Raw genomic sequence first — 13855 nt, forward strand, 5'->3', positions numbered from 1 at the left:
GTGGAATGATTATAACATCATATTAGTTTCAGGTATACTACATAATAAGTTGTTGACATCTGTCACCATACATAGTTACAAATATTTTTTTCTTGAGGTGAGAACTTTTAGGATTTACTCTCTAACCAACTTTCAGATATTCAATAATAGTATTCTTAACTATAGTTGCCATTATAACTCCATGCACACTATATCGTCATGACTTATTTCGTAACTGGGAGTTAGTATATTTTGACTGCCTTCATCCACTTCACTGACCTCCTGACTGGAGATCACCTATCTGTTCTCTGTATCTATGAGCTTGTTTTTTGTTTGTTTGTTTGTTTGTTTTTTTATTTAGATTCTAGGGACGCCTGGGTGGCTCAGTTGGTTAAGCGTCTGCCTTCGGCTCAGGTCATGATCTCAGCATCCTGGGATCGAGTTTTGCATTGGGCTCCTTGCTCAGCGGGGAATCTGCTTCTCCCTCTGCCTGCCACACCCCCTGCTTGTGCCCTCTCTCTCACTGACAAATAAAATCTTTAAAATTTAGATTCCACATGTAAGTGAGATCATACAGTATTTGTCTTTCTCTGTCTGACTTATTTCATTTACACTTGGTGTAATGTCCTCAAGGTCCATCCATGTTGTGCAAATGGTAGGATTTTATTCCTTTTTTGGCTGAAAAATATTCCTCTGTGTGTGTGTGTGTGTGTATCTTTATCCATTCATTTTTTTTTTTTTAAGATTTTATTTATTTATTTGACAGAGAGACAGCGAGAGCAGGAACACAAGCAGGGGGAGTGGGAGAGGGAGAAGCAGGCCTCCCGCTGAGCAGGGAGCCCGATGTGGGACTCGATCCCAGGATGCCGGGATCACGACCCGAGCCGAAGGCATCTGCCTAACGACTGAGCCACCCAGGCGCCCCTTTATCCATTCATTCTTTAATAAACACTTCAAGTTTCCATATTTTGGCTATTGTATATAATGCTGCATGCGGATGCACATATCTTTCAAATTAGTGTTTTCATTTTCCTCAGATAAATACACAAAAGTAGAATTGCTGGATTGTATAATACTTGTTTTTTTTTGTTTTTTTTTTTTTTAAGATTTATTTATTTATTTATTAGAGAGAGAGCATGAGATGGGGGAAGGGCAGAGGGAGAAGCAGACTCCCCGCCGAGCAAGGAGCCCGATGTGGGACTCGATCCCGGGACTCCAGGATCATGACCTGAGCCGAAGGCAGTCGCTTAACCAACTGAGCCACCCAGGCACCCTAATACTTGTTTTTTTTTTTAAAGATTTTATTTATTTATTTGACAGAGAGAGAGATAGCGAGAGCAGGAACACAAGCAGGGGGAGTGGGAGAGGGAGAAGCAGACTTCCTGCCAAGCAGGGAGCCCGATGTGGGACTCGATCCCAGGACCCTGGGACCATGACCTGAGCCGAAGGCAGATGCTTAAGGACTGAGCCACCCAGGCGCCCCTATAATACTTGTTTTTAATTTTTTTGAGGAGCCTCCATACTGTTGTCCACAGTGGCTATACCAATTTACATTCCTACCAACAGTGCATGAGGTTTCCTTTTTTTCCATATCCTCACCAACACTTGTCTTTTTGGTAATAGCCATTCTGATAAGTATAAGTTGTTATTTTGTGGTGGTTTTGATTTGCATTTCCCTGATTATTAGTGACACTGAGCATCTTTTCATGTACCTGTTGACCATCTGTATGTCTTTGGGAAAATGTTTATTCAGATCTTTGGCCCATTTTTTAATCAGCTTGTTTGGTTTTTTGCTATCGAATTGTGTGAGTTCTTTATATATTTTGGATATTAACCCCTTATCAGATAAATGATTCTTAATATTTTCTCCCGCTCAGTAGGTTGGTTGCCTGTTCATTTTGTTGATGGTTTCCCCTGTTGTGCAGAAACTTTTTAGTTTGATATAGTCCTACTTGTTTATTTTTGCTTTTGTTGTGTTTGCTTTTGGTTTCAGATCCAAAAAATCATCTCCAAGACCAATGTTAAGGAACTTACTGCCTAGGTTTTCTTCTAGGAATTTTATGGTTTCAGGTGTTATATTCAAATCTTTAATCCATTTTGAGTTGATTCTGCATATGGTGTAAGACAGTTGGTCCGTTTCATTTTTTTGCATGTGGCTGTCCAGTTTTCCCAGCACCATTTATTGAAGAGACTGTCTTTTCCCTATTGTATATTCTTGGTTGCTTTTTTGTAAATTGACTGTGTAGGTGGGTTTATTTTAGGTCTCTATTCTGTTCCACTGATCTTTGTGTATGTTTTTTATGCCAGTACCATACTGTTTTGATTACTGTAGGTTTGTAATATAGTTTAAAATCAGGGAGTTTGATGCCTTCAGCATTGTTCTTTCTCAAGATTGCTTTGGCTATTCGAGGTAAAATTTCCTTTCTTTTTAAGGCTGAATAATAGTCCATAGTACATATATACCATATTTTGTTTATCTGTTCATCTGTCAGTAGACACTTGGGTTGCTTTCATCTTTTGGCTATTGTGACTATTAATGCTATGAACATGGGTGTACAAGTATCTGCTCAAGTCTCTGCTTTCATTTTGAGTATATACCCAGAAGTGGAATTGCTGGGTCATATGATAGTTGTAGTTTTACTTTTTCTAGGAACCACCATACTATTTTCCACAGCAGCTGCATCATTTTCCATTTTCATCAACAGTGCACAAGGGTTCCTATTTCCCCCCTCCTTCACCAACTCTTGTTGTGTCCTGTGTTTTTGATAGTAGCCATCCTAATGGATGTGAGGTGGTATGTCATTGTTGCATTATTGTTCCCTAATGACTAGTAATGTTGAGCCCTGTAACTTCGAAAGCTTTGCTACTAAGGTGACATTGCTTTTGGATCCTTAGTGGAAGAGATAAGAAATAAATATTTTAAAACTCTTAAATTCATACCGATACTTCTAATCTGTACCATAGGGTTCTTCCCCTCCTTCCTGTATTCCGTAGTTGTATCTCCCTTCTTCAAGAAGAGCCCTGGCTCCCAGGAGCTATCCTGATAGACACAAAGTAGTTTACCAATTGCTATCCCAGTACTACTACCAGTAGTTCACTTACCAACTAAAGTTCAGAATTTATTTGCAGGTCTCTATGCCTTTAGAATATATTCCACCGAGGGAGTAAATTTAATTTAATTGCTTTTTTTCCTTCTGATGGTTATATCATTGGTGATATGCAGTTAGGTTCTTTTATTTCTGTTTAATTTTAGGGCCTTTCCCATCTTTGGTTAATTTTTAAGCATGTGAAACATTAAAATAAGATTCAAAGCTATTTAAAACAAGCGTACTGGGGGCGCCTGGGTGGCTCAGACGGTTAAGCGTCTGCCTTCAGCTCAGGTCATGATCCCAGGGTCCTGGGATCGAGTCCCGCATTGGGCTCCTTGCTCAGCGGGGAGCCTGCTTCTCCCTCTGCCTGCCATGCTCCCCCTGCTTGTGCTCTCTCTCTGACAAATAAAATCTTAAAAAAAAAAAAAAGTGTACTTAGAGAAGCCCCATTCCTTTCTTTGCCTTTGTACCCCGTTTCTGTTCCATCTTTTGTAGGTAATCAGTTTTGTTTCTGGTTTATTTTTTCTGTGTTTTTTTGCAAAAATGAGCCGATACATATGTATACACACACATACAGATGCACAAATATGCATATAATTTTATTTTTCTTATCCAATAGAGTAGCATACTGGATATATCATTTTCATCTTACTTTTTTCACTTGTAATGTATTTGAAGCCACTCCATGGCAGTTTGAGAGCTCATCCTCATCCTATTATATGTAATTAGTCCTTCTGAATTCTTGGTGTATGTGCCAAGTTCGTTGGGTATAAGTTATCTGTGTTCTTGATAGCTCCTTAGTATAATGGGTATTTAGGAGCTGAATATAAACATGTAAAACATTGGGAAATACCAAAAGATTACTAAAGAAATAATTGGCAACATCACCATTTAGAAATAAATGGCAGTATTTTTTTTTTTTTTAAAGATTTTATTTATTTATGTATTAGAGAGCGAGAGAGAGAGAGAAACAGCATGAGAGGGGAGAAGGTCAGAGGGAGAAGCAGGCTCGCCGCTGACCTGGGAGCCCGATATGGGACTCGATCCCAGGACTCCAGGATCACGACCTGAGCCGAAGGCAGTCACTTAACCAACTGAGCCACCCAGGCGCCCTGGCAGTATTTTTTGACTGTTGATTTTACAGGACCTTGAGAGTTAGGGTAAGAAATCTGGACTTGACACAGTTATGTAACTAGAGGAGAGAGGTTATGATGAAAATGTTTTGGATTAATTGTTTTTAACAGAAAGGGGAAAATGAGGTATGAGGGAGACCAGGACATTGGGACATTTTTATATTAATCTAGACATGAGTTACCCTATATTCTCCACGCAGGTGCTAGATGACTTTCTTCACCTTATCTGCAGCTAATCCCAACATAAGCACATGCTGGGACTAAAGTGAATGCCTCTGTGCCCAGTGCTTTCAAAAGCCTTGTTGCCTTCACTCTCATCCATCTCATCTATTCTCCCTCTATATTCCTCCTCCCTCCCCTTTCAACTCTGTTGGAATCTTGTCCTTTTTTCAAGGTCTACCTCAAAAGCCATATTTACTAGCACTTAGGTGCTTTAGGACAATTTTACTTCATATTATAGACATTGATGTGCATCATCTCCCCTGTTAGACTAGAGTGTCTTATGGATGGGGACCAGGATTGAGTCTCAATTTTTTGTTTTCTCCTATCACCTGGGACATACCCTGCCAGTTTTACAGCTTTACATTGATATCTGAATGAATGACTTGGTTCCTGGTACCTTTGTCATGGTGAGAGAGGGGCAAATCCACATGTGGGTCTATGTATTCACAGAACCCATTTGATGCCCCCGGGGATCCATCTCCTCTCTATTGGCAGATAGAATATGAGTTAAAAAAAATCTAGGTCTTGTTACTCAAATGGAGTGACTGATAGAAATTCTTTCAGATGCTGTTGAGTGGGGGCTGAGGGCTTGCAGTATCATCCCTGGTTAAGCATTCTTGAGGTAGATTACTTCAGGGAAATTGCTGAACATTTATTCACAAAAGCTGATTTAACAGTTGACTTATGGTTCTAACTAGGAAAATCACCCTGGAATTTAGGAGAGATGAAAAATTTAAAAAGCAAGCTAGCTTGGGGAAAGAAAGCTAGCTAGCTTGGAATAATTAAAAATATGGTCAATTCATGGAGCGCCTGGGTGGCTCAGTTGGTTAAGCGTCTGAGTCTTGATTTACGCTCAGGTCATGATCTCAGGGTCGTGAGATCGAGCCCTGCATTGGGCTCTGTGCTGAGTATGGAGCTTGCTTAAGATTCTCTCTCTCTCTTCCCCTCCCTCTGCCCCTCCCCCTGCTCACACATGTATGCTCTGTCTCTAAAAAAAATAATAATAAAAAAATAAAGTGGCTCTAGAATACAATGAGGCAGCATTCCTTTTCTTTTTTTTTTTTTTATAAATATATATGGGCAACTCATGTGTTTGTATAACTTCAATGGATGAATTTAGCTCTAATGAGATTGAGGTTGTGTATAGTGCTCATTATAAAATTCATACATTGTCTGTGGTGATTTCTCTTTGATTAGGTCTCCCTAGGACACCCAGCACTAGGATTTCCCAGCAGAATTCAGGGGCCTTGTTGGATTCTCCCGGAAGAAGTAAACGAAAAGTGGCCTTCTCTGAGATCACCTCACCTACCAAGAGGTCTCAGCCTGATGGACTTCATACCTCATCTCCAGCTCTGAAAGCCCCACAGAAAACGGGAGAGATTCAAAGCTCATGTGCCAAGGATGACAAGAAGGCATCACCTGACTGTCACAGGATCCTGAGAACCCGAGTCCCAGCCTTGAAAACCACAGAGACGAGTGAGGAAAGAACACTTACCCCTATCAAGGGGGGCTGGAAATCCTCGCCGGTGCCTTCCATAATTCTGAAACCGCAAAACATCAAAAAGAGGTGACTGGGGCGTTACCCTGCCTCCCACAGAGCACACTGAGCTCCCTTATGTGATGTGACGTGTATGGGACACGGCTGCTCAAGTTAGAGCAGCAGGTCTCAAATCTGACTGTTGTGGCATCACCCGGGAACCTTTCCAAATTACAGATTTCTAAGCCTCTTCCCAGACGTAGCGAATCAATCTCCAAATGTTAGGCCCAGGAATCTGCATTTGGAAATGCTCTTTGGATGATTCTGATATACTTGGCTGTCCTTTTGGAATCACTGCTCTAGGAGATAATTTCCCAAACCTGGATTGCTTCACAGTCCTGCTCTGGCTCTTTGCCACATGTTAACACTCACTTTCCTAGTGTTTTTTGTTTTGTTTTTTTAAATTGGAAACCATTCTCAAATACATATAGTACAAGAAGATAATGCATCTAGTTTGTTAACTTTGCAGCTTGACACGAGACAATGTTTGTAAATAATGGGCTGCACAAATAATGTCATGACAAGACAGAGATTACACATTGCTGTACTTCCTGCTCAGAAACTCCAGCACCTGGTCTATAATAGGTTTGCTTGGTAAATGCTTTGTATTGAATACAGAGCTGCATTTCTGCTCACCTTGAGCCTAGACAGTAAATCCATCAATGCCTCAGAAACGAAAGAGGACAAGAAGCTCTGTCTGGCATGAGTACCTTCTGATCTCTGGCTGGGGAGGTCTTGAGTCAGATTTGAATGATAAGCTTCATGTAAACTTTATCTTTGGTTTTGAGTCAGACTTGAATTATAAACTTTTTGGCAAAGTGTGATTAGTTCCCTCCAAATCCAAATCCCTCCAAAGTAGCTGTAAAAACAGTAGGAGCCAGTCAGGCCACCTGACTACTTCTGGTGCCCGCTGCTGATTCCTGGTGCCCAAAACTGTTTCTCATCATCTTGCTGTGATATCTTGCAGGGAGGCGGAAGAACCAGAAGCTCAGGATGAAACTACCTCTACCCCACATCGGATCTGTAGGAAGAGTTCTCTCTTGACTTTGAATCGGATTAGGCAGCAGCTTCGGTAAGCCTGTTCTTAGCAAGCAGGAAACGTTCATCACTGCTGTCTATGATATCCATAATCTCAACTCTTAAAGCCTCCTATGTTTCTTGTTTGTTATTTGCTATTCCATTAAATTTTTAAGCCTTTTACTTGGTATGTCTGGGATTATGTTAATTCCACATAAATGTCACAGTTTGAAAGGGGCAAGAAACACTGTCCTGGATTCAGGGGGCTCCCAGGGCCCCCTACTCATATGCAGCAAGACTGTTAGTGGAGTGCCTAAAAGCATGAACTTTGATTCTGGCTACTTGGATTTTAACCTGAGCTTTGTCATACTATGTAACCTTGGGAAGGTTACTTCACCTTTCTAAGCCTCAGTTTCCTCTTCTATAAGATGGGACTGATAATACACAAGTCACAGGGTTGTTGAAGGATTTAATAAGATAATATAATTAAAGCCCTTAGCAGAGCATCACAGTAGCAAGGGCCCAAGAAGCAGAGCACATCCTATATTACTTGATTGTAGGAAAGACTGTAATATCTCTAGTCCACAGTGACCTATTAGGGAGCTTTTTATTTAGATACTGAATGTCAGAAAATAATGTGTCCCACCATTCAGGTTTTTAGGTAATAGTAAAAGTGACCAAGAAGAGGATGAGTTTCTGCCGGCAGCAGAGATTTCAGACTCTGGCAGTGAGGAGGAAGAGACTTCCACACCACCCCTTCCAAGGAGAACATCCAGTAGGGTGTCCAAGAACCTATGCTCTTCCGTGAAGTCATCCTTACAGACCCCCTCAAAGACACCAAAGAAAACCGTAAGGCTGTTTTAGGTTTGTTTGCCAGTGAAGCATCCTTCTCTTAATTTTAAAATTGTCATGGCTAAGGTCACACAGTCACAGCTGGATTCTGAGCACAGGTCCGTCATACTCAAAGTTATTCGACTTGGAATATTCATAGAGGAAAAGATCTAAGTGAACCCTAGAACTGAAAATGAATCCAGTAGCAATGATTTTGAATCCAAGTTCCTTTTAAGATACAGAACCAAATAGCCAAGAGCCAGACTTCCTGAGGGAGGGACGAGATCTGGCTCCTCATCTTTGCATTTCCCACAAACGCTAGCAGAGCGCTTTATGTGTAATCTGTGGAGCCGGGGCGCAGGGGTGCAAGAGCCCCTGGCTCCAGGGGTTCCAAACAGATGAGGTTTGGCCACTTGCCGCTGACAAAATCCAAAGGCAGAGATGAGTGGTGGTGAAACAAGAAAGGAGTTTATTTCAGTGAGGCCACCCCCCCGATAAGACAGTGTTCTAACCTCTCAAAGACTCTACAAAGTGCTGAAGATACTTCTAGGTTTGTATAAGGAAAATGGGACAAAGGCAGGTGTGTACGTGCTGGTGGGCAGTAAAGTCAGGTCCATCATTGTCTTGGGGGTCAGTTCTGCAGGGTCTTGCTGGCGCCAGGGCAGTGGTTATAGCTTGAGGGGTAGTTTCATTTACCATCATGGGATGCCTTGCCCACATTAAGAGATAGGCTGGAAAGAAGAACTAATCAGAAAGTACAGACTAAGGTCCAAATGGCAGTGAAGTCCTCTTGCAAGTGCTCAGTGCGTATCGGATCTCAAATCCAGGGCTGCTGGGCTATGTTGTTTCTCCTGCGCCATTTGATTCACCTGAGAAACGGAGCACGACTGAGGTCTTGGTGAGGAACTGTGTAAAGTTAAGAGGGAAGAGGAAAATGGACATCTCTTCTGCTTCCTGTGGAATTTTAGCAGAATGTTGAACCTATTAAAAGAGGGTCTTAACCATGTTCAAATGTGTTTGAGAAATGTTTGGATTACACAGTTAAATTGGCTCATTGTCACAGGAGTTCTCAGGGCCATTAATTTATTAATGTTATTGTGACCTTCCCAGAGGTTATTAGTGTATGAGTCTTTGATCAGGAAACTCTTCTCCTGGAGTATATTGTTTTTAGGAAATGTCTATTTAATAGGAGACTTTTTCTAAAGCTGATCTCCGTATTTCCATATCAAGAAAAATGTGATTGGGCTGAAGTCAAAAAAGATCTCCGGGAAAGGAAATCAAATAGATCACCTTTAGATTAGTGATAATCTTACCTGGAGTTTCTCATTATGCAAATAGCTTACCAAGGTTCTGATTGCATCTGCTGGGTCCCACCCAGAACAAGGGATATTAGGGTGTGATGGCATCTTTAGCATGATAAAAAAGGTCAGAAGTCCACCAAGGTTTTTGATACCTTCTCAACAAGGTGTTGGTAGCCCTTTCTTGTTTTCTCCAACGGTAAGAGATGGAAAACTATTAGGGTGTAAGTGCTTTCTAAAGCCTGAGGAAGGAGTGGAGAGGCTCTTACTACTCTATAGCCTGGGGAAATCAGAGGGTGGGGAGGGGAAATGCCCCCACGGAAGTGAGTGCTTTGTGGAAAGAACATGAAGATGGGGTAGCAGACCTGCTCTAGAGAGCCAGTAGCAAGGAAGAAAAGAGACTAGGGCTGTCAGACTAGACTGAATAGTGACCTAGGGCTTTGGAGTGGAAAAATCTGGTGATGTCTCTCCAAGTCTGTGGATTATGGAAGTGCTGAGCTAAAGTTTGACCATATTTTCAAACAAATCTAGAGGAGAAGCCTATGAATCAACCTCGGTTTATGCCTCCTACCCTACTGTGTATTGGGCAGAGTAATTAGGGCTTCTTAATTTCTTGTCTTTCAGGATAATATTTTACTTTTAAATAGTATTTAATCCATACTTTCATTCATTCTTCACTCAGATTGACATTGTTTTCAAATCCCAGGACTGTGTATAAATTAGAGAAAAGAAATTGTGTTTGGCCTCTGAACAGTATTTCTAACATGAGAGAGGGGGAGAATCGTACTTTATACAGAAAGGCACTAAGAGGTATTCACCACTTCTTTTATCAGATCATCATGAATCAGATTTGCTGATGTGTCCTAGATGGTGTTTTGCTTTGGTTTTTTCCTTCTGAAATATGTTCTCTTTTTGAACACAGCCCAAGCCTAGTACGCCACGCCATGCCACTCCCCAGATCCCCAGCCGAAACCTGGCTGCCCAGGAGCCAGCCAGCATGCTGGAGGAGGCCCGGCTGAGGTGACACTGCTCGTGGGCCCCTGTTAGATAGGCAGAAATGGGTCTCTGTTTTCATTCACAGAAAACAAGGAATTTGTAGTCATTCGTGTACATAATAAAGGTAGAGAGTAAAATGAACACGGGTGTTTAGAGAGAAGAAACCTTTCAAGCAGTGTCTGGGTGGGATAATGTGGACAGGTTCTCGAAGGAGTAACCTAGGCTACTGCCACCATTTGCCCAGGGATAGAAGGTGGCTGATGAATCAGAATACTGCTTTTCCATTATGGTACCCTTTAGAACTATGCGGGAACTTTTTTAAAATACGTAAGCCAAGATCTTCCCAGAAAACAAGTTGATAAATCAGAATCTATTATGGGATGAAGGCCATCCCTGTAATTTAGGAAAGCTCCCCAGGTGATATGTACCCTTGGTTAGAACCTATCAGTTGGGTAATTTGGGTGGAGAAAGGGATTATGAGGCCAAATGAAGAGATTTGAGAATGAAGGCGTTCCTGTGGATTTGTAATTGAAGTTTCATAGAGAAACCTGCCCCATTTGTTACTGAGTGGATGGTGAAATGTTTCTGAAGTCCTCCTTTCCCCTTATTTATCACCGATCGTAGGCTGCATGTTTCTGCTGTACCTGAGTCTCTTCCCTGTCGGGAACAGGAATTCCAAAACATCTACAACTTTGTGGAAAGCAAACTCCTTGACCTTACGGGAGGGTGAGTAATGCTGAGGCAAACTGGATGGTCTGGGGGGTACCCCCTGCTGGCCTACCACCTCAGTGTCACAGTTCAACCGAATGGCCTTTTCCCAGCGTCAGGAGAATAGGCAAAATTGTTGCTGAAGCCTAAAGGCTTCTAAAGCAGCTTTTGTTGTCAAAGTAATTCTCTAGGAAGAAAAACTGTCATTCAGAGAAAATGAAGCTGGTCTTCTTCTGTGCATACAGCATTGCTTGTAGAATGAATGATTCTGTGTAACCAGGTGCTGCTCTGATTAGCTTCCAAGGACGGTCCTTACTGCCCCCACCTCCGCATTTCAGGGGTCTGGGCCCTTCCTTCACGCATCCCACGCCTCTAACTGGTTGGTGATGGTGTGAGGCGGCTGGCACGGACTCAGCCCACGGGTCCTCCCCTCTTGCTGCAGGTGCATGTACATCTCCGGGGTCCCAGGGACAGGGAAGACCGCCACTGTGCACGAGGTGATACGGTGCCTGCAGCAGGCCGCCCAAGTAAATGACATTCCTCCCTTTCAATACATCGAGGTCAATGGGATGAAGCTGACAGAGCCCCATCAGGTCTATGTGCAGATCTTGCAGGTGAGTAAAGCTGTTTGAGCATTTTGGAAAATAGAGTTTCTTGGTGGCATATTTCTGAAAAAGGAGAGGTTTTGTGCTTATTGATATGTTTACAATGTGCCAGGCGTTGTCCTTTGTGTGAGGTAGCAAGAGTAAAGAAGGCAGAATTCCTACCCTCAGGGACCTTAAAGTCTAGGAGCTGGGCATGAATTATTGGAAGCCAGGACTGACTGACGTGGTGAAACCTGTTGGCGCACAGGAGGCCCTGTGGCCAACTATGGAAAACAGATCAGAGGTTGGCTGGAGTTTGAACCTGGCTCTTGTATTCATTAGTGGTTTTCTTGGGACAAGTAATGTCCAGTTATAAATAGAGTCATGCAGTAATGATTTTGGAGATGCTTCTGGGACCCGCCTGTGGCTCACTTGCATTTCAAACACAGACTTTATCATCTCTTTTGGTGCCTTCTCTTCTCCTTCCAGGTTAAGGTTAAGACCAGAGTGGAAGGCAGAATTTAGGATACCAAAGTCCTCACACTAAATTGCTTCCTCTACTGCAAATTTAACATTAAGCTCAGGAGAGTAAAATCCTTCCCATTTACCACACCTGCTATTCCCCGCATTGCAGAAGCTGACCGGCCAAAAGGCAACCGCTAACCACGCGGCAGAACTGCTGGCAAAGCGCTTCCTGACCCAGAGGTCCTCTCAGGAAACCACCGTGCTGCTTGTGGATGAGGTAAGGAGGCGCCCCCGGGAGGACCGGAAAAGTGGCATGGTGCTTGATCGTGGTGTTCCAGGAGCAAATGCTGGGTTCAGAGGGAGGTCCTGGCTCCTTTCTCTCATCCCTCATTCATCTGAGCCTGTTCTTCGATGGTGAGAGGCCTGTGTCCATTGATGTCCTTGCTGCTCTCATGGTGGGACCTGAGAAGCACAGGCAGCTAAAGTGGTGGTAACAGGTCTTCCACTCTGAGGCCCTGGCTCGGTTCTGTGGCTGATCCTGCATCTCTATCCCTTTCCTGGCAGCTTGACCTTCTGTGGACTCAGAAACAAGACATACTATACAATCTCTTTGACTGGCCCACTCACAAGGAGGCCCGGCTTGTGGTCCTGACCATCGCCAACACGATGGACCTGCCAGAGCGCATCATGATGAACCGGGTATCCAGTCGACTGGTAGGTCCTAGGGCTGTTCTCAAGCCGTTCTTACAGACCCATAATTTGGGCCAAGGAGTTCTAAAAATTAAATACACAGGAAACTAAAATAAGTGGGAAAAGTACAAAATGTGATTTCTGAAATTCCTGTAATTAAATATATCACCATTGCATGATTTTCTGCAAACACATCTTGGTGTTCTGCCACCTGGGTACTCTTAAACTGCACAGAGCCCTGAAGGTCTAATTGTTTATTAAACGCACTGAAGCACTCGCCCCTCAATGCAAAGCACGTGCATTGATGCACGGAGTAGAGCAGGGAGCAAGGCAGACGCCACCGCTGCCGCCCTTGGGGGCGTGGTCCTTCATCAGGGACTTAGAAGCGTGTCGAGTGAAGCCAGGAGCTGAGCCTGTGCTTACTGCAGAGCCGAAGATGCTCCCACCCGCTCTAATTAGAGCACCTCTGCCTTGATCTACTTCTGAATGATTCTGGGAGAAGAAAAGTTGTCTTCACCAAAATGAGAAATGACTTGAGCACCACTGCCACCCTGCAGGAGACCGGCGGTCGCTGTCAGCAGTGAAAGGAGCTGGAATCCGGGGCGGTCTCAGGCTGGACTGTGTAACCTGTTCCATGGCACTTGGAAATCAGGCTTAGGGACCTGAGGGTGGCTGTCCAGCAGCACTGTCAGAGTGGTTAATTAATGAACTTGTTCTCCATTGTCTCGTCTCTCCAGGGTCTTACCAGGATGTCCTTCCAGCCCTATACTCACAGCCAACTGCAGCAGATCCTAATATGCCGACTCAGACATATAAAGGCCTTTGAGGACGATGCCATCCAGCTGGTAGCCAGGAAGGTAAGTCACCTTCGGGGAGCTCCTACTTGCACCTACGAACCAGGCGGCAAGTCTGCTGAGCACCTGCCAGTGTGAGGCCTTGTGTTGGGTGCTCTGCAGATGAAGAGAAATTTAGAAAGTCCTGTAAACATAAATATCAAAAAGTAGAAACAAAAGTGTGAAAAGTTCTTTAACTTTCTTACTGTATAATTAATCAGCAGGTTATGAGTATGGTGGGCTTCTGTACAAATGAAGATGAATTGATTCAGGGGGCAGGCAGCTTTGTATAATGAAACGGGCAGTAGAGGCCGTTGAGTAGCAAACCTGGTTGGAATTCTGGCTCTGATACTTAATAGATATTGGAAGCTTAAATGGAAGTTACTTAACAACTTCCGGAGCCTTAGTTTTCTTCTCTGAAAAATGGAAATAAAGTATCTACTTCATAGGATTGTTTTGAGAATTAAACAAGA

At 43.2% G+C, this 13855-nt stretch overlaps 1 protein-coding gene across 1 annotated transcript in view; it reads left to right on the forward strand.

Annotated features, from left to right (window-relative positions):
* The window catches only part of ORC1 (origin recognition complex subunit 1), a 32492-nt gene that overhangs the window by 11536 nt on the left and 7101 nt on the right, over positions 1–13855 (forward strand). The window contains exons 7-15 of the mRNA XM_036101408.2: positions 5621–5990; positions 6928–7032; positions 7631–7826; positions 10029–10126; positions 10727–10828; positions 11253–11424; positions 12029–12136; positions 12424–12573; positions 13287–13406. Of these exons, the coding sequence (XP_035957301.1) occupies positions 5621–5990; positions 6928–7032; positions 7631–7826; positions 10029–10126; positions 10727–10828; positions 11253–11424; positions 12029–12136; positions 12424–12573; positions 13287–13406 (1421 nt within the window). The remainder of the gene's footprint in view (positions 1–5620; positions 5991–6927; positions 7033–7630; positions 7827–10028; positions 10127–10726; positions 10829–11252; positions 11425–12028; positions 12137–12423; positions 12574–13286; positions 13407–13855) is intronic.

Source organism: Halichoerus grypus, chromosome 5 (assembly GCF_964656455.1).
Source record: "Halichoerus grypus chromosome 5, mHalGry1.hap1.1, whole genome shotgun sequence".
Classification (NCBI taxonomy): Eukaryota; Metazoa; Chordata; class Mammalia; order Carnivora; family Phocidae; genus Halichoerus; species Halichoerus grypus.